The sequence below is a fragment of the Leucopleurus acutus genome (assembly GCF_964270905.1).
Source record: "Leucopleurus acutus genome assembly, chromosome: 10".
In the NCBI taxonomy this organism is placed as follows: Eukaryota; Metazoa; Chordata; class Mammalia; order Artiodactyla; family Delphinidae; genus Leucopleurus; species Leucopleurus acutus.
This window is the reverse complement of record NC_139153.1, coordinates 36,196,661-36,218,096: the sequence shown is the minus strand read 5'-3', so window position 1 is coordinate 36,218,096 and position 21,436 is coordinate 36,196,661. Positions and strand designations below refer to the sequence as shown.

At 44.6% G+C, this 21,436-nt stretch overlaps 1 protein-coding gene across 2 annotated transcripts in view; it reads right to left on the bottom strand.

Annotated features, from left to right (window-relative positions):
• RFT1 (RFT1 glycolipid translocator homolog) overlaps positions 1-20,072 on the bottom strand; it is a 44,869-nt gene extending 24,797 nt beyond the window's left edge. For both annotated transcript variants that reach the window (XR_014326557.1, XM_082849131.1), the window contains exons 1-7: positions 19,959-20,072; positions 16,559-16,644; positions 14,377-14,493; positions 13,062-13,251; positions 12,384-12,485; positions 8,611-8,748; positions 1,681-1,759 (exon numbers count right to left, since the gene is read on the bottom strand). Coding sequence is in view for 1 of the 2 variants with exons in the window: in XM_082849131.1 (XP_082705257.1) it covers positions 1,681-1,759; positions 8,611-8,748; positions 12,384-12,485; positions 13,062-13,251; positions 14,377-14,493; positions 16,559-16,644; positions 19,959-20,021 (775 nt within the window). In the remaining variant the exon portion in view is untranslated. The remainder of the gene's footprint in view (positions 1-1,680; positions 1,760-8,610; positions 8,749-12,383; positions 12,486-13,061; positions 13,252-14,376; positions 14,494-16,558; positions 16,645-19,958) is intronic.
• Positions 20,073-21,436: the final 1,364 nt, after the last annotated feature.

Here is a 21,436-nt window from a genome sequence, read left to right as displayed (position 1 = left end):
ACATACAAATATACTCACACATACATATACTGTATACACACACACACATACACATATACTATACACATACACACACACACATACACATATACTATATATACTCATACATACACACACACATTTTTGCTATAACAATAAATGATTTCAAATTTTTTAGAGCTGTAATTTTCAGAGAAGAAGAATCTAGGTGTCCTTGTTAAGTCCCTTCCTTACTTCACAGCCACAGAGATGGAGGCCCTGGAAAGTCCCTAAGGGCCCTCTGCCAGCCAGGTCAGGACGGCCCAACCATGGAACAGGCCCAGCTTGGGAGGCTTGAGTGTGTAGCTGACACCTGCCACTGCAAACACATCTAGCCACTGCAGTCCACACAACCAACTTAGGGCCACTGCTTGCAACCAACTCAGGACCATTCCTCAACTCATTCAAACTGTCCTTTAAACTTCAGGAGGAAAAAAAAGTGCATTTAAGCAACACCCCTTCCCAAAACTCCCTCCATTGTTTTGCCTGTTCTAACAATAATGGGAACTATCACAATATACAGTTTCACTACAGTACCTTTCTTTATCAAAAAATACTTGCTGAATACCTATTATGTTTCAGGCCCGGCAGGGTGCCACGGAGACAGTGGTGAACAGCACACTCCCTGCTCTCAAGAAACTTAGCGTTAAGGCACCTTCACTCAGCTTTCCGAAGGCTTCTGACCTTTACTTCCTCCAGAAGCCCTATGAACAGTTTCACTTCTGTAATGGCAGCATTATGGGCTCAGGCTAGAAACATCCATTCGCAAAGTTCAGGGAGCCCTCAGGCACCTCCTGGTCCTATCCTTTAACTCACAGATGTGGAAAGTGAGGCTTAGGGGGGTTACTTCCCTTTGGAAGCATAATGAATAAAATAAAGAAGGTGGAAAAGGAAAAACAACAAGATAATAATAATGATGTTTGTATTAGAATGCTAGAATTATAGGAAACTTTTCTATTTTCCAAAATTCTTGTATTGGGGTTATATTATTTTCATAATTAAAAGATAATTTTTGAAAATATTTAGAAACACGTTCAGTAATAGATATATAGATGTACAGACACACGAAATTTATAGAGAGAAACTACTACTTTCAGCAGCTTATAGCCGCCTCCAATCTCATTCTTTGAACTAAAGCTGGCTATAAATAGAAATAAGAAAATAAGAAATAAGAAAATAAAATGAGAAAAACATGGTCTTAAAAAGTGCAGAAAAAGAAGTGTATAAAAAGTTAGGAAAATGAGATTACAGATAGTTTTCTGTATTTTCCAAACTTTCTGTAATTGATATAATATTTTTATAATATATTTGTTTAAACGCTGTTAACATGGGTTCTGGAGTTAGACTTGGATTCAAATTAAATTGCTCCTCATTCTTGCAGAAGTTATGTAACCTCACTGACCCTCAGTTTCCTCATCCATAATAAATGGGGCCAATATCTTTCTTACAAGGCTGTGGGGAGATTTAAATTAGACAACTGAAGTATCAAATTAAATAAATGTTAGTTTCCCTCTCCTTGTTTAAAAAACTCCCATTTCTGAGGGTCCTCTGCCCTGGGGGCTCTAGGCAGCAGGTGGTCTGCATCTAGGCAATCATCAGTTCTATGGAATCCCCTGGCTGATACTTCGGTTTCCTGACTGCTCAGAGAGACCTTTTACTTACCTTCTGTCAAAATCTGTTTCAAGAAAGACTGTTTGAAGAAACTCCAAGTCAATTTAGCCTCTTCCCAATTTACAAAAGCCTAGAAGAAAAAACAAAATAAAACAAAAACTCCAGGTATTCCAAGTCTAAGAATACAGTAATACTACTGAAACTCAGTTTGGTCTCTAAATCCCAATTTGGATAGTCCCCACTAATTTTTCATTTACTGCTAAGCACACAGAAAACATCCAACGAATCCTGGGAAAGAACTTACATTCCTAAATGTGAAGACAAAGTCTCTGGGTGGAAGAGCCTCCCTGTGGGCCCTGCCCAAGATTCATTCACTGAGACCCCTAAAGAAATGTGCTGTCCCCTTGCTGCTGCCCAGAGAGTAAGCGGACCACATGGAACACACACAGCTCACAGTCAGTTCTTCCCTTAAAAGACGTCTGAAGCATGCCAAGCTGCAGGACAAGTTCTGCTCAATGTACGTCTTAGTGCTTTATTTAGCCAGCCAGGGTCCCTTTACAGAAAGCATATGAGCTTGGCTTGTATATTTCAAAAGAAAGTAAGGCCTTCCAGGTCAGTTAAACCACATAGAATTGGAACGACAGAGAAAAGGAAAACAAAAACAAAAACCAAACTTCTGATATGGCTCTTCTCAAACTCTCAGGGGGAGCAACAAACTGCCCATTTCCTAGGGACAAGGAGGGTAAGAAGGAAGCAAATGCTTAGGAAGGGCAGAGGTCAACCTGTAAGAGACAGGTAGCCTCAAATCCAGACAGCTGACCACAAAATGCAGGAGAGGGGCAAGCTAGCTGGACATGACTTCTTTTTTTCTACTTCCTCCCAGTTCCTTCTAGGGGCCTCTCCTCAAACATGAAGGCATCCTGGGACTCCAGAATATTCAGTTTAGGTGTTAGGTCCTTATTCTCAGGGTACCTGCATTTTGGAAAGTTCTTATTAACTCAGTTGATGACTTTTGAAAGGTGGGATTTCAGGGGGCTATTTAGGAGGAAAGGGGTGAATCTCAAGGCCAAGCCCACCCCACCTCTCTAAAAGGTCGAGTTTAGCTATGGAAGCTGGCCCAAAGGCAGGTGTAGAACCTGTCCCAGTCACATGGGCCCCTGCTCTTGGCACAAAGCCCATCTGTGTAGAAATATAATGCATGCCATATATATGATTTTTAATTTTCTAGCAGCCTACAGTGAATAGTAAAAAGAAACAGGTAAAATTCATTTTAATATATTTGATTTGACCCCAAATATTATCATTGCAACATGAAAATACTAGAAGCATTTCATATTTTTTATATTAATTCTTTGAAATCCAGTGTGTATTGATTGAGTGCACTTACAGCTCATCTCAATTCCAAATGCTCTGTAGCCACACTGCCCTGTCCACATTACCATTTAGGACAGGGCAAGTCTAGAGTACCCTTTGAAAGCAAGAGTCATTTCCAGTCCTCAAATCTCCTCACCGTTTGGTTTCAGAACCTTTCTTCCATATTTGGAGGACAGTTCTGAATCCTGCCAAACCACACTGACTTCAGTGCATCATTGAACCTGGAGCCAAATGCCAGGGGTAGCTCTAGTCCAGGAGGAAATTTTCCTCAGTGAGAAAGAAACTAGGCATTTCCTTTCCCCAGAACAAAGAGCGCCAGACCTCCCTACACCACTAGGGGACACTGTGGACCATGTCATCCTCGTACACTGATCCCGCCCCTAGTTGGCTTCAGGGGAGCCTGGGTACAGCACCTTCTCTCTCTCACACTCTGCCCCCTCCATGCCAGGTGGTCCTCTGGAGGGGGCGAGGGGTGTGATCTGCAAAGCAGTAACTGTGCTCTTTTCAAAGGAAATGAACAGTTACAGTGGGCCCACGAGGCTTTTGTGAAGCCTACTTGCTGTTAGGCTGTGAATTGATTTGGAAAGGTGGCTGAGCTCTTTAAAAAATAAAAATAAAAAGTTCTTTAGGAGAGTGAAATCATGACAGTGCATCTGATCTTCAAGCTTATACTTGAGCATTCCTTTCTCCTAATGCCTTCAATTTAAATGGACCCATGGTTTGGAAGGAACGGCCACACTGCTTACTAACTCCAAAATGCTCATTAAGGACACAGAGGCAGGAAGTCTGATCAGAGATTGGGTTTCTTCTCAGAGGCACCTGCTAAGTGGTGGAAAAAAGAAGCACTCTTCGGGCTTTTACCATTCTGTTCTGAATGGATTTGCCACTTCGGAAGGTCAAAAGAGGCCTCTTCCCCAAGAGCTAGGTTGGTATTGCTGAGCTGGTCTACAGGCTGTGAATTTCTCCAGAATCCCGTGACCAACAAGCCATTCCACTGCCTCCCTGTACTGATGGAGAAACTGAGGTACAGGTGGGGAAAGGTGATGTGCAGTACCTCTGGAGAAGGTCTGGAATCAGAATTCAGGGGCTCATTGTGCTTTAACCTGAGTCATTCTTCCACTTCCCAAACTCTTCTGACTCAGAATGGTCCAACCAGCTGCATCTTTACCACACTGACAAGAGTCACCAGGGCCACGGTCCTGTCCCCTGCCCTCCATCACCTCCACACCCCACACAGCACTCTTTCCTCTCCCTCTCGCTCCAGGGCTATCGACTGCCCTGGTTTCGTCCATGCTCCCACTTCCACCCACCCTCCACTGTCCTCATCACTTGAAAAGTGATAGATGATTGCCACTGCCTCTTCCAACCTTTTCTCTCCTCATGGTAGGGTTCAGGTTTTGGATTCAAGCTCAGAGACTGGGGCTCAAACTACAGCTCCTGACTTTTTGTTGTTGTTGTTTATTTTGGCTGCGCTGGGTCTTAGCTGCAGCACAAGGGATCTTCGTTGTGGCATGAGGGCTTCTTCTGAGTTGCGGCATGCATGCGAGATCTAGTTCCCCAACCAGGGATTGAACCCAGGTCCCCTGCATTGGGAGCATGGAGTCTCACCCACTGGACCCAGGGGTGAGACTGGGGAAGTCCCATCCCTTACCCTTTTTTTTCTTTTTTCTTTTTGGCTGGGCCACGGCAGCATGTGGGATCTTAGTTCCCCAACCAGGGATCAAACCCGTGCCCCCTGCAGTGGAAGCACAGAGTCCTAACCACTGGACCTCCAGGGAATTCCCTACAGCTCCTGACTTACGGACTACGAAGGCCATGGGCAAAATACTTAACTTTGCTAAGCCTCAGTTTTCTCACCTACAAAGTGGGATAAGAAGTCCTATCTCCTGGAGCTGGTATGAGCATTGAATGAGAGAAAACTAGACATGATAAATTTGTAACAGATGGTAAGTTTCTCAACACAAGCAATTAGACCATGGTACTGTTCAAAAACCTTTCATTAGGCTCCACTGCCCTTGAATTGCACTTGGCAGCACTGAGGCCATTACTACCCGGCTCTAGACCAGCACGCCGTCACCTCCTTCCCCCTTTTGCTTCCTCACCTCTCCCCTCCCCAGCTGTCCAACCAACCTAAGGACCCAGTCATCTCTGCAATCCCAATTCCAACATGGTGATGGGCACATAACAGGCCCTGAGCAAATGTTCTTCCTTCCTACAGCCACGAATGCTCATTTCTACCACAGGTGCACATTCACCTCTGCCCGCTCAGGCGTCAAGGCCTGGCTCAAAAGCAGCTTCCTCCATGAAGCCTTCCTTGACGCTTGCAGATGGAATTCATCAGTTCTTTCTCTGTGCTTCTATCTTGTTAACACTAGACACACAGTGTAGTTAGCAGAGTACACATGTTATCTCCCCACCACAGTGCAAGTTATGAGCACAGGGACCTCACTCAGGGCACCTGGTACAGTGCTTAAGACAGGATACTGCTTAGTACATGCTTGCTATGTTAAATTCCTCAGCTTTACTTGCATGCTAGCTGATTTCTCATATTAAATCCCTCAGAAGTGTCAAAGAATAGAAAAGATGTAAAAGGCAGCCGTTATTTGAGATGTCATTATTTTAAGGCTAAATAAGTAACATTAAAGAAGATAGAATTCTGGACTTCCCTGGTAGCGCAGTGGTTAAGAATCCACCTGCCAATGCAGGGGACGTGGTTTTGAGCCCTTGTCCGGGAAGATCCCACATGTCGCAGATTAACTAAGCCCATGTGCCACAACTACTGAGCCTGTGCTCTAGAGCCTGTGAGCCACAACTACTGAAGCAAGCGCGCCTAGAGCCCTGCTCTGCAACAAGAGAAGCCACCGCAATGAGAAGCCCACGCACCACAACGAAGAGTAGCCCCCGCTCACCGCAACTAGAGAAAGCCCACACACAACAACAAAGACCCAATGCAGCCTAAAATTAATTAATTAAAAAAAAAAGAAGACGGAATTCTATAAAAGGGGGCAATAAATCTCCCAATTTGGTCAAGTTGATTGTGAATGCAATTTTTTGACCAGTTTCGTAGAAGGGAGCCCCCAGGGCAGAAAGCTGCTCTGGAGAGTCGAGTTAGGCATGTTGCTGGTGTAGTCATCCACTGCATTCAGATTTGTCTCGTTTCTTTTCTCTTTAAAAAAGAAACTTGAATAATGAATTGTTCTACCTGGAATCTCCCAATCTTTAAGTAAATAAATAATTACTTTGGGCAATAAGCCAATTTCTTTTGGAAGACTTCATAGCATAGAGATTTAAACACACAGACTAAAGTTTTTCCATAGACAGAAGTTAGAGAGAAGTGGGTCCAAAGCCAGCTGTGTGATTTGGGGTTCATCACCTAATGTCTCTGAACCTCAGTTTTCTCACCTGTAAAATGGGAGACAATAGTATTTACCTCATAGGATTACTAAGAGGATTAAGGACAGAAGTCCAAGTACAGTACTTAGCCTGAGGCCGGGCACAGAGTAAGTGTGCAGTCAATGGCAGTTATAACGGCTCTTTGTCAAAGTTCAAATACTTTCACAGAATTCTGTAAGTCTTTAAGAGGGGCCTCAGAGGTTGTGTAGACCAACAATCTCACCTTAAAAGTGAGGACCCTGAGGTCTGGAGAGAGTCCTGCAGGCTTCAGATCTGTATCTACTGCCTCCCAAATGCACAGGAAGCTCCCTGAGGCTAAGCAGTCACCTTCCTACGTGTCTGTATCCCAGAGAACACCCAGCAGGGGCTGTGTTCTGTCAGCAGGAACGCTGCCACCATCATGTGTGACAGGTACACCCAACCTTCTTAAGGTCAAGACTTCTGTCCTGACAACATGAGCATGGGTACTTTCGGGACAGATTGCCAGATGAAACCGCTGAGCTCTCAGCAATGTCATCAGCGTCTGCCTGGCTAGGATGCTCGAGTGGAGCTACTCCTGCTCTCAGAGCAGCAGTGGGATGCTGATGATGGTATGGGCTGTCACTTATGGATGTGCACTCATGCCAGGCCACAGTGTTAAGCACCTTATATGCCCCATCTCATCTGGCTCTCACAACCACCTTAGGAGGGAGGTATTCTTATTATGCCCATTTGACAGATAAGGAAACTGAAGGTTGGAGTTCTGAGCCCGTCCCAGGGTTAAGTACACACTTGTCAGACTCTTTTCCTTACCCTCTCTATTTTTGCCTGTATTAACAGTAAAAACGCTCCTTTCCAAAATACTGCTGGGTGCAGGCGCTGGTCCAGTATGAAAAGCTGGCCAGGCTTGGTACAGGTGGGCCCTGGGGAGCGCTCAGGGAGGGGGACTTTTCTGCACTCTCAGACCCGCTCTGTGGGCAGGGAGCAGAAGCTCCAGGCAAGAGAAGTGATCTGGAGTCCTGATCTGTTAAGCCTGCAGATAAGGCACCATGGTATCCAAAAATTGTCATGTTGATTTAGGTTAAAGGTAAGATCTAGTTGATCAGAATGGAGAACTCTCATATAACAAATAAGAACATATCTGGCTTTGCTACATAATTTCTCGTTTTTCTTGAAAAGCTGCATAACAAGATTCCTTAAGTTCTGAGACTTAAGTCCCAAATACTTTATTACATTTTCAAGTCATCACAAAAGAGCTATAAGGAGAAGTCCAGCTGAAGCCTTCCCTCAACTAAGTGCACCACATCCAGCAAGCAAATAAGTACGAGAAAAAGGGAAAGTGCATCAGCCCAGATGGAGCAGGTCACAGAGCATCTGTGCAGAGGCGACGTGGTAAGACATCACATGCACGGCTCCTGGGCTAGAGACACTAGCACTGACCCCACCAGAGGCAGGAGATAAAAGTCAAATGGACTGAAAGTTGCTCTCACACATCAGCCTCTGGAATCCTCAGTGGTCTACGTGGGGAAGCGGATCACCTGAGAGAGCAGCCTGACACTAGGCGAAGGAACTCTGCAGGGCCCCTCCTTGCTTTGTCAGCACCCTCCAGACTATCTGTGCTGAAGGTCAGTCCCGGGAAAAACCAAGAGACGCAGCAGAACAGAGAGAGTGAGCACAGTGCTGAGAGCCCTGTGCTCTGCTGGGATTCACGCCACTCCAGCTCCTGTCCTCACTCTGACCCTCACCTTGGGCAGGTAATTTAGTTGCTAAGCCTCAGTTCCTCAATGCTAAAATAGAAGTAATAATGTCATCCCCAAAGAGTTGTTATAAGCATTAAATAAGGTATGTAAATCATCCAGCACAGGGGCTGGCAGAGTGATTTTCAACTGGGGGCAATTCTGTCCCCCAGGGGACACTCCACAGTGTCTGGAGATATTTTTGGTTGTTACAACTTGGGGGTGGTACCTCCTGGTATCTAGTGGGTAAAGATCAAGAACGCTGCTAAACATCCTACAATGCAAAGGACAGCTCCCACAACAAAAATTATCTGGCCCAAACTGTCAATAGTGACAAGATTTAGAAACCCTGGCTGAGCACATAACAAGCACTCCATAGACATGAGTTATCAAATTATCTTTATTATTTTAACAATAAGCAATAAAGTTGTCATTTCTTTCCCTCAAGGATAACTAGCATCTGTGATTAAAATGATAACAGACAAAATACATTACTTACTCTACTTCTCGTAATAGTGGGTAACAGATCTGTCATTCTGGAGACAGGAAGAACTTGTTGCTTGGCTGATTCTGGGGAGCCCAGTAACTTTGTGAAATAAATAACATAGCAGAGCACCAGAACTGCAGTATAGAAAAGCTGAAAAAAGAAAATAATGGGTTTAAATTACACTGTTTTAATGTAAGCATAATTAAGATACAACTATAGATCTGACCTCAAAGGCCAGTCAAGAAATAGAACTGTCTTAATTAACTGTACTTTCTATGGAGCAATGTCTCACCCTCTGGAAAACAGCACTACTGAGTATGACCCAGCTCCACTGCAGCATCTCTAGGGAAAGTGTCACACTTCACCTGACTAGGAGAACAGAAGTTCTTCCAGGAAGGCAGAACATAAGTTCCGTGACAGACATCCACTAGGACAACCACCACAGCAATGTCAGATACGTTCTCCGAAGATTCATATTTGGACAAAGGGATGGCTCTCCCAACTAGACAGTACACCTTGAGAATCCATGTGTTCCAGCTGTGCTAGTATCCAGGGACTTGTCCATCATCTAGGGCTGGGGGTTTTCCATGAACCCCAGAAACCTGTGACACTATGATTAAAAAGCAGAATTGAGCTGCTGGCTCTCCTTTCTGCCTAGTGCATGGGTAGGGCAAGAGCTACTACAGGATGGGGAGGGACAGGGTGCTAAGAGGCTCCACCCCTTCCTCTTCCCATCTAGGACAAAAAGATGTCTTCTGGCCATGAGCAGCAGCCTGGGGTTTTGTCTGCAGGTTGGGGAGGAGTATCCAAAGAGACCCTTTTCAGGAATTCCCTAGCAGTCCAGTGGTCAGGACTCTGCACTTCCAATGCCGGGCACCCAGGTTCGACCCCTGGTCAGGGAACTACAATAAGATGCCACAAGCTGCATGGCATCGCAGGGAAAAAAAAAAAAACGAAAAGAGCCCCTTTTCGTAAGCTCCCTTATCCCCTCTGCCCCTGAGAACAGTGCACACTAGCTTAAGAAGTACTGGGACCTCCAGGCCCCACTTTCAATCTGGAAACACCAAGGCTGCTCCTTTAGTAAACGCACTAAGAGGAGTCTGGGTTTAGCAGGTGTAGGCTCCTCTGCTCTCCACGCCCATCCATGCCTGAGGACAGACTCGCCATCTACTCTCCTTCTTTCACGCCTCAAACCCTTTAAGATACAAGCAGCGCTGTGGGGAGCCACACCACCTGATGCCAACATCCTCTGTAACAAGCACCCTTTTCTAGCCCCCTTCCCTGCCTCTCTCCATCTTCCTGCTGACCAGAGCCTGGGGAAGAGCAACAACCTCTTTATAGAGTATCCTAACTACATGATCCCTTCCCCTTTTTCTAATTGAGGAAATATTCACATAAATTGACCATTTTAACCATTTTAAAGCATATAATGGCAGTGGCTTTTACTACATTCACAATGTTGTACAATAACCACCATTATCTAATTACAGAACATTTTTCATTACTCCAAAAGGCAATTCTGGACCCATTAAGCAGTCCCTCTCCATTCCCCCAGCCCCTGGCAACCACTAATCTGCTTTCTGTCTCTACAGACTCACCTATTCTGGACATTACATATTAATGGAAACATATAATAGGCGGCCTTTTGTGTCTGGCTTCTTTCACTTAGTATCATGTTTTCAAGGTACATCCATGTTGTAGCACGTATCAGTATTTCATTTTTATGCTGAATAATATTCTATTGTATAGATATACCACATTGTGTTTATCCATTCATCAACTGATGAACATTTGGGTTGTTTCCACCTTTTGGCTATTGTGAATAGTATTACTATGAACATCCATGTACAAAATTTTGTTTGAACACCCATCTTCAGTTCTTTTGGGTATATACCTAGGAGTGGAATTGCTGGATCATATGGCACTTCTACATTTAACTTTTTGAGGAACTGCCAAATTGTTTTCCACAGCAGCTACACCATATTACATTCCCACCAGCAAGGTATGAGTGTTCCAATTTCTCCATATCTTCACCAGTGTTTGTTATTTTCTATCTTTTTGATACTTGCCATCCTAACTGCTGTAAAGTGGTATCTCATTGCGGTTTTGATTTACATTTGCCTAATGACTAATGATGTTGAGCATCTTTTCATGTGCTTATTGGCTATTTATTTGTGTATCTTCTTTGGAAAAATGTCTATTCAAGTCCTTGACCCACTTTTGGGATGGTTTGTCTTTTTGTTGTTGAGTTGTAGGATTTCTTTATATATTCTACAGTGACTCTTTTATTTGAGCTATGATGCCATGGGGAGAGGGGCCAGTTCAAGGAGGAACCTGGAGGCAGGTTGGAGAAAGGGGAATCCCAGCACCATAGGTGGGGCTCACCTGCTGATATGAGGTGCTGTTGGCTCTTAGACCTCTCCCACAGAGACTGACAGAGAATATACCAGAGAAGTGCTCTCAGAAATCTTATAATAAGGATGTCAATAAACTCAGAATTGGCCTAGCTGACCTATGACGTATCTATGACGTATCCTGGGTGGGAACTATGACAATGAGAAAGTCATAATGCAAGTAACTTTCCCAAGAAGAGTCAACCAATAACTGGGCATCTCTACTGCCCTCCTATCCTATTAGGGAGAGTCCATCACAAACAATGATGAATGTTGAGAACTGTAGTTCTAGATCTAATAAAACATGGCAAAAATAATCAGAGATAACTTCTCTAAAATATGCAATTGTAGCAAGCTACTTTTAGGAAGCAATTCTCATTTTTTTTTTTTTTTTTTTTTTTTTGCTGTACGCGGGCCTCTCACTGTTGTGGCCTCTCCCGTTGCGGAGCACAGGCTCCGGACGTGCGGGCTCAGCGGCCATGGCTCACGGGCCCAGCCGCTCCACGGCATGTGGGATTTTCCCAGACCGGGGCATGAACCCGTGTCCCCTGCATTGGCAGGCAGACTCTCAACCACTGCGCCACCAGGGAAGCCCCTCATTCTTAATCTATAATTTTAAATCTAGCTCTTCTATGTTTCGCAGAAATATTTGTACTTTTTGCCTAGGACATGGCAAACATTTTCACATAAATCATTACTAAGAATTTTAACTTGTCTTCCAATACATTAAGAAAAATTACAAAATAGTTTGTACTATGAGATGGTCTGATAACTATATGATCTTTTTCAGTTTTTAAATTAGCATTAGTACTGTAGTTACATTTTTAATAGAACTAGAAATATGAACTAGAACTAGAAAATGAGATGGAATTGAAGCCAAAATTGCTAAAAATGAAAACGTACCTCCTATGACTAGATTCACACCCTCTGAATTATGAGAGATTTCAATCTAAGTTTAAAACAGGCTTGGCAGAGTTTCCTGCTATTCTGAAAACAGTTGATTGAAATCCAGGGAAAATAACACACATGTAATTTGATTCCCACTCCACCCCCTTACTGCTTTTTCTCTCCTCCATAGGATTGTCAGACAATCAAAGATCAGTTGGATACGGGCTGGGCTTGCCCACAGAATGTCTAAAGGAGTTTTTATGTCTGACAACAAGGCCGGATGTGGCCCTCACCAGGTCCCCACAAACACCAGTGGTGTCAGTGTATGCAGCAAGATGGACATGGCAGCCAGAGGAGAAGCAGTGCCAAGACCACCTTTCTAGAGCTTCCAGCCTTCTCCACATGCATGAATACTGTAAATGTAAATCACTGAGTAACAGAAACAAGAAGTAAAAAACAGATGGAGAAACAGATTATACAAAAGTTAAAAGTCATAACTCTTACCTGGGCCAAAGAGAAAATATACAGTCCCCAGTGAGGCAAACACACCACGAGAAAAGCTGTCAGGACGCTCTTGAGGATTACTGACAGGCTCTCAGCAATCACCTGCAAACTCATGGTAAAGGGTACACTTTACAAACATTATTAAAAACTAAAGATGCAAAGGAATCCCAGAAAATCTGGGATAGTGGTTACCCTGGTGGTAGGGGTGGGGCATATGGTTGGACACAGTATTAATAATATTCTACTTCTTAGGTTGGGTGGTAGGTTCATGGACCTTCAGTATATTATCATGCTTTAAGATTTACATATATGTTACACACTATATTCTTTTGTATGTATCAAATAATATATTTTAAAAGATGAAAAGCTAATATCCGTATACAACTAAATAGAATCACTAGAAAAATCGGAAAAACGTCCTTTTAAATTCTTATTTACACTAATAACTTCGCTATTAACAAAACCTGTTCTTCATTAATAGTGTAGCAGAGGTAAACTTCAACCAAACTCATCTGACAAATCTCACGTGAATGAACTGAACTGATCATGTTACCTTTTTCCAAATATTTTTTTAGATGCAAATCTGAAAAGACCATTCTCTCCTATAAAAGCATTTTTTAAACACCACTCTTTCTCCTATTCTTCTCATTTCTCATTCACAGCAGAAGGCACACTGACCTTAAGCTTGACAAACATATGTGCTTGTGCCAAGACCCAGAAGGGCTCTCCCAGAAGTTCCACCACTGCCGAGAACCCAAACACCACCACTCCAGTTCCATAGTGGGGGATGACGTCAGGATCGGGCACTGTGAGCAACTGTAGCCAGGCCCACCCCAGGAACATGGACCAAAACACACCCAAAGGGACTCTAGAAAACGGAAAAAATGTCTCTTAATATGCTAAATATAAAAATAAAAATATATTAAAATAGTAACATTGAACAGAAAAGAAATATAGTCATAATAAAAATAGCTACCACTTATTCAGGCACTTACTACATGCCAGGCAGATGATTCACCCCCTTTATCTCACTGACTCCTCACAATGATACTCTGTCATTACCCCCATTTAAAAGATGAGGAAACTAAAGCTGACAAGCATTGGGTAATTTGGCCAAGGTCACAGACAGCTATTCAGGGCAGAAGTAGGACCCAATCCTGATCTAACTCCAAAGCCTGCACTCCTATCCACTGTGTTATAATGACTCGTAAGTAAAACTCCCAGAAGTGCCTGCTGTTTGCACTAGAATAACTGAAGGATGGTATACAGCTGGTCCTTGTACCTCAAATAACTGGTAGTCCAGTGCACAGTATCCCTTTAGGTGTGACCAGAGAGCACTTCAATATGACTGGGTCGCTAACAGTCATTCCTCTAATAAAATAAACACCTACCGGCCCTTATGACAGTCATCTCCATGAGGTAATAAGGAGTTATGCAAGGGCAGGACTGGGAAAGCATTTTAATCACTAGTCCTCCTGGCAGGGATCGAACTGCAGAAAAGCCATTACAATTTTTAGCTGATGTACTTGGTCCTCAAGAATATTCTAAAAGGCTCAGAACTGAAATCAACATAACAAAATTGAGGAGAGATACAAAGAAACCCTTAAAAGGCTTTCAAAAAATAATAAGTGGCTGTTAAAAGCGCAGAAAACACTCTAAGGAAAAAGGTTAGGAATAAAAAAGATGGCACAGGCCCAGTGGGAATCAAAATAGCAGAAACAGCCTCCAAAGAGGGTAGGAGTGGGGTTAGAAACGTGGCACAGAAACCCCTACCCGGAGCTTCCTCCTGGCTCCTGGCCATCCGGAGAGAAAACAGCCAGGGATGCTACTTCACACAGATGTTCTCCCCTTCCTGTCCCACGCCAAGGGCCCAGAAGCCCACTGCAAAACCCAAGCTGGAAACTATTCAGCTTTAGGCAAGTGTTGCTGTTTAATTTCTCACACTTATCACGCTTGCCTCCATGAAACCGTCTCTGGCCAAAGCACAACTCACGTTAGCCACAGGAGGTTGAGGGTCTGGCTCCAGTCCCGCTGGGTGCTGCCACTCAGACATGCTCTGCGGAAGGCCTCTCTGGCCAGGAAGATAGTGGTAGAGTAAAGCAGTGTTAGCCTGTAAAGGAAAAGCAGCAATCAACATGATGTCTAGTTTTTTCACAGAGACAACTTCTGGGATTTTGCTAGCAATCGGGAGGAGGAAAAGTCTTGGTCATAAATCACTGGTGGTGATTGGTGGGGGGCAATGGTTTCTTACAGAAGCCCCCTCCCCAGCTAATCTGATCCATACAATAGGAGAGTTAGGAACCAAACAAGGGACATATGCGTGTGTGCCTATAAGAGTTATGCCTAGGACAGAAACTGCCACAGAGGCCCCCAAAGACTGCAGCCTTTGTGCCTATACAGAGGTGTGGCTCTGACCATAAGGAGGAAAAAAGGACAAGATATGACCACACACAGCAAGAGGGCCTCTTGGCCACCCTGAGACTGGTGACCTAATGACCCCTATGAAAGAAGCTGAGGCTCTATTGAGTAGAGAATCTCAACACAGGCAATGAGGCTGGCAACCACTACTGGGGCCGCTGCAACCCAGATGGGCAAGGCTTGCCCACATTCCTCCTTGTGGGCTTACCTAGGTGGACCCTCCTGCACCTTAGCAAAGAGTAGCTACAGTTCCCCTTCCTCAACAGGCAGTTGATTGGATGAAGCTAGAATGAGGATGGCCCAGGGCTAAGGTACCTGAGGTTGTCCAGGGACCATTCTGTGACCCAGTGCTTCTGTCCCAATGAGACTGAACTATATGTTAAGCAGGTGGACAGGCCAGACAAGGGCTGTCAATGCAGGGATCTGCAAATCTGGGAGAGGCCATTGGGGAGAGGCCCAAACTGCTTTAAAGTCTGAGTACCTAAGAGGCCTTGGCCCTCTTCCTTCCTGCTTTTACAAGAATGTTTCTTTTTTTTTTTTTAATAAATTTATTTATTTATTTATTTTTGGCTGTGTTGGGTCTCCGTTGCTGCGTGCAGGCTTTCTCTAATTGCGGCAGCTGGGGCTACTCTTCGTTGTGGTGCGCGGGCTTCTCATTGCAGGGGCTTCTCTTGCTGTGGAGCACAGGCTCCAGGGTGGTGGGCTTCAGTAGTTGTGGCATGTGGGCTCAGTACTTGTGGCTTGCAGGCTCTAGAGTGCAGGCTCAGTAGTTGTGCCACATGGGCTTTGTTGCTCCGTGGCACGTGGGATCTTCCCAGACCAGGGATCGAACCCGTGTCCCCTGTATTGGCAGGCGAATTCTTAACCACTGCGCCAGCAGGGAAGTTCCAAAAAGAGCATTTCTTAAAGTATGGTCCCTATTTCAAAATCACCTGAAAAACTTGTCAAAGTGCAGATTCCCGGGCACCTCCTCAGTCCTACCAATTGCAAAGCTCTCCAGATGATTCCTTTGCCCATCAAAGTTTGAGACCCTTCTCTAAGCTCTGAGAACAGAGCCAAGAGCGTATGTTTGGTAAATATTAGATGTGAAATGCTGTCTGGAACATAATGTCTTGTTTACTAGGACATGAAGACACACCTGGGAAGCTGAGCTATACTGAGCACTCACATCACTTCATATACTTTTGTGTCATTTGTGAAGACAGAATATGTGTGGGTGTCCTTAAACAGACAGGAGGAGAGTAGAAGAAACAGAATCTAAAAGACAAAGCAAGTTGGCTTTCTAAGAGCTTCCAAGGAACTAATGACAAGGACACCGCTCTCATCCCACTGCCACTTTCCAATTATAAAATTCACCGAGGAGGGAAGGAAGGGGCTGTTCCAGCCCTGCAATTACAAAGCACATCCTCACGATGTGCAGAATTCCTGCTTCCTTTGCTGTCAGCAGGACGAGAACACAGGATTATACCTGAGTTGGAGTTTGCAGTGAATTACTCCCACTCCTCTCCTGGGTTCTAAGGCACAGCGGAAGAGCGGGCAGAGAAATGTGTATTTGGAGGCTGCTAATGGAAAACACACCATGGGTCCATTAAAAGCAACATCGCCTAATGCTTCTCTTCAGCCCACTGCTGAAACACTCTGCTTCTGGTAAAGGTCCATGCTTCTAAAATCCAAGGGTGACACACAGGTACAGAATTTGAAGAAAACCCGACTAGGGATGTGAGTTTTGGACAATGCCAGGGTACACCCCTTCTTACCTGACATTCACTATGCCAACGATTTCCTTTGACAGGAAGCGAAGAATAAATGCATTTAAGACAAAGGTGATCAATCGAAACAACACCTACAGAAAAAGAAAAAAAATAGATAAGAATAAATTATATTGGGAAGGTCTACTTTGCTGAAAAGAACACAAGATGGCTGCTCTTCTTAATGTAATGACACACAGCAGCTTCGCCAGAGAGTTTCTCTTTAACTGCTTCTGAAATCTCATTCCTTGGGGTCTCTCGGCACTCTGATGCAATGGTCAAAGAGCCCAAGAAGGCAGGTGGAAGTCTCCCTAATTTACTGATTAGAAGAGGGAGGCCCTGACAGATTCACTGAATTTCTTCAAGTTCAGTCAGGCAGAAAGCAGAAATGGAATTCTAGGGAGCAGAAAGGGAATTCTAGTTAGTGCTTCACACTGGCCCTCCCTCCAGCCTGTTTAGAAAGAGCACACACTTAGCAAGTGGGAGTCTGCAGAATATAGCAGATTTACCAGGAATCACGGAATCTAACTTCTTCTTTGCCTAGTTATATCTAAGGATCCGACAATTACATTTAATCTCTTTGAACTTCGGTTTCTCAATTAGAAAACAGAAAAGGCTATGTTTATTTACTGAATATTTGCCACTTTCCAGAGAGGAACTGAAATACCTTTCAAACAACTGCAATAAGATACTATAAAATAGAGGGGAAAGGAAAACAGAGTCCAGCTATCACCTTTTGAAAAGGATATATCCTGAGACTTTCAAGCCTGTGAACAAGAAAACCACCTGAACAAAGAATTCTTCCCATGAGACAGAGAAAAACAGGTTGCAATTAAATGAGGCTGCCAAATGGGGATGATGGCTGGGGTGCAAGCCTCACTAAGTGACACCCCCTCTGCATCCTGGCAGCAACACAGATGTAACTCAAGGGCACTCCAGAGCAAATGACAGATCACTTCTGTGTCAAGCACTCTCAGAGTTACACGTGAACAGTTGCAATCTGGAAAATTCAATCAAACTATGCCAATGGACCACAGTGGTCTGAAAATCTCCGGGGGAAGGTATGACCAAAAAGGGAGATTGCAGTCTAACACTGTCCCTGAAGTGTCACAGAGCAGCAAGGTCTCCAAAGCCAAGGTATCACAGTGTTAACCTTTATGGAGTCAAAGGTGATCTTTTCAAAGTCTGATGAAAGCTTGGTAGCCTCTCCTTAGAAACATGCGGGTACGTAGACACCAAATTCTGTATTCAATTTTAGAGATCTGAAGCCAATTCATGCAGCTCTTAACGGAAAAAGTACTCAGCTGAGAGTCTCAACTCACCATTTAGCTAAACCCATCATCTTCTAAATTCTGTAAGCCTCAGTTTTCATCCCTGTCAAGTGAGGCTACCTATCACAGAGAGTTGATGACAAGGATCAAAAAACATCGTGGAAGTGAAAGCATTTTTGAAAAATGCATACAAATGAAAGGCATTAATACACTATGGCTGGCTCAGAGTTACGGAGAATAAGCTCTTAAATTCTTTCAGAACACAATGTAATTGCAAAGCTACCTCAAGCGTCTGCATTGTAATTTGAGAAAGCACACAAGACTGAATTAAAACACTCCAAGAAACCTAAAGATTATAGCTATTTAAAAAAAAACCCACATGCACACATTTATGTTAACTTCAAAGTTATCACTAAGAAACTTAATGTCTTAGGCTATATCCATATCTCCTAATGGGTTTGAATAAAGGTTTGAGCTAATGAAGCTATGAGGTTGCTCACACTCCCCAGTATTTGCTCCATATAGTGGCCCTTATTAGCAACCCAGTCTTCATTTAACTTTGTAAAGGACTTAACAGTTTAAAAAAAAAAAAAAAGCCCTTTCACATCTGTTAATTACCTGACCCCTAAAAGCAACCTGGTGAATGCATGGGAAGCAAGTAAACTCGGAGCAAAGGGATTTGCCCACATGGCAAGCAAATGACCCAGCATGACCTTATGGGTAAGGCCACCCGACTCCTAGTCTAGTGTGTTTTCTGCTATGACTTGTTTTCTTTTAATGAAGCTAATCTCAGTAGTAAGGTATCATCAAAGGTTGAACAATCAACACTGTGGCTAAAGCACTGAATTCAAACAGTTATTAATGTTGTGAAATAGAAAAAAAAACACAATTAAGTAACTTAGGGTTCACCTAATTTAGCGTTAGATGACTAGCTAATGTTTATTAAGTGCATATCTTGTGCAAGGAATTCTTCTACATGCCTTACATAGATTGGCTCATTTCACCCCTACAGTGACCATTTTCAAAATTCATATTACCATAATAAAACTAGCTAACATTTATTAAGTACTTATGCCAGGCACTTAGGCATTTCACCTAATCTCCCTAATGACATTATGAGGTTGCATTATTGTTCTCATTTAAGATGAGGAAACTGATGATTGTAGAAGTCAAGAGATTTTCCCCAAGTGCAGGCATCTAGCAAGTGGCAAGGCCCAAACTTGAGCCCTCATCTGCCTGGTGCTTTCTCCTAACCTCTATGTGAAATGCTGCCTCTCTAAAACAAGGGGAAAGGTAGATTCAGGACTTTTGTTAGGAAAGGTTGAACGGGTCAAGAGCGGGACACAGAGAAACTGAGCCACATGACTTAGAATGACCAGGTTCTAGGGTTAAAAGAATCTTTACAATACCATTTGGATCAACTGGCATGCACCATATCTGACGTGAAAATTTGGGCCAAGAAGGGAAAGTGACTTGTCCAAGGTCACACTGCCTTAGGAAGAGTGCATACTAAGAGCCAGAGCATACTACTGTTAAGTGCAATTATCCGAATAACCCCAACCTAGCTTCACAGCAACCTTATGAGCTAGGTACTCTTATTACCCCCATTTTCTGAGGAGGAGCTGAGGCTTAGCAGGTGAAGTCACTTGTCCTGGGTCATGCAACAAGGACATGGTAGAACCAAGATTCCAGTCCAGGCCTGTCTGAGCCCAAGTCCCTCTTCTTCGCCATGCCATACTGTCTCTCTGAACTCAGTGGGAGTCAGAGTTTGAAAAAAGTGTTTGAGGGTAAGGAGTGGGACATGGAAAAAATAAACCCTTGCCTTAAAAATATGTGAGATTCTAGAGCACCAGAGGCACCCCTGCCACCTGATCTAACCTTCCCCTACTGCCATATGGGATAAATAATGCTCAAAAGGAAAGTGGTTTGTTTGCAGTCTCCCAGCCAGGATTCTGGACGCAGGCTCCCAGCTCCGGGCCCAGGTGTCCCCTCTCGGCCGCCGCCGCCACCGCCCCTCGCGGAAGCCCTCAGTAGTAGCGGGGTCCACGCCAGGGCTGGGTCTGCCCCGGGATGGGCTCTCAAGGGCCCCAGGGCCACCTCCCCGTGAGTCCCGGCTGGGGAACGGCCCGGCAGAGTACCTGCAGGAGGAGACCAGAGGAGGCCAGCCGAGCCGCCTGGCCCAGCACCTCCCGGGGGCTCATAGCCTCAGCGCCCGCGGTCCGTCACCAGTAAACGCCTCAGACGGCCGGCTTTGTCGCAAGAAGATAGCGTCACGGAGCGGCTCGTTCGCTGATTGGCGATTTTGTAGGGCGGAGGCGGGACACGGGAAGATCTGGCCCTTTAAGTGGACCGGGTTCGGATGAGTCAGCCTGGTTGCGCCGCATCGCCTTTCCCGTTTGAGAGAACGTGTGGTTTGTGTGCCTATGCCTTCCTGTTCCAAATGAGTTAAATACTGTGACCATACTAAGAGGCTCTATTAAAGTAGCCAAAGCCCCTTCTCTGAGGCACCCAGGCCACCAACCAAGAAACACTCACTTCCCTGGCCTCATCTGTCTAAAGGAACAAACTATTCACTGACCTCCGTAGTAAGATTTTTGCCATTTGGCCTTCGCTTACAAAATCACGGACACGGTCCCCAGAATTAGACTAGACAGGATTGTCCCAATTTTACAACGAAAGAACTGAGGACCAGAAGTTAAATACAGCATCTTCATATGTGTGGTTTTGTGTAATCCTTTCTCAAGCGCTGAAAATTGGGACCTGTTGTCAGAGATGAGTAAAGTGAGACGTGGAGACGTGAAGTGACTTGTTCATGTATACATAACTTGTACCTGGGTGGAGTGGACCCCAGGCTCCTGGTCCTAAACTTGCCTCCCTTGTCTGCATGCCACCAATTGTGAGGACAGAGCAGAAGAATGGTAGGAAAGAGCTTCATAAAATGTAAAGTGCCCGACACAGTCAGCTGTTGTTCTGTCCATGCTCCTATCATCTGCTATGCGGGCCATAGGAAGCCCCATCTGTCTCTTTTAGGCACTCGGTGATTTGACCCCAACCTACCTTTCAACCACCTTTCACACGCTCACTGCCCTTTCACACTCTCACTGCCCTTTCACAGCACATTCTAGGCTCTCGCCATTTGGATCCCTTACATTTCCTCACACAGGCCCAAACTGGCCTTTGCTCTGCTGCCATCTCTGCCCAAAGTGCCTTCCTTTCCAAATGGCACTGCCTACCCTCCCAGGCCCCAGTGTTCTGGCTTGTGAGTATAACAGCACCTGCTATGGACTGAACGTTCGTGTCCTCCCCAAATTCATATGTTGAAGCCCTAATTTCCAATGTGGTGGTAATTGGAGGTGGGACCTTTGGGAGGTAATTAGGTCACGAGAGTGGAGCCCTCAAGAATGGGGTTAGTGACCTTACAAGAAGAGACGAGAGAGATGAACTCTCTCCCTGCCATGTGAGGATACAGTAAGAAGTCAGCTGGCTGCAAACCAGGAAGAAGGCTCTCAACAAGAACTGAATCGGCCACTTTATCTTGGACTTCCCAGCCTTCAGGACTGCAAGAAATAAATTCCTGTTGTTTAAGCCACCCAGCGTATGGTATTCTATTACAGCA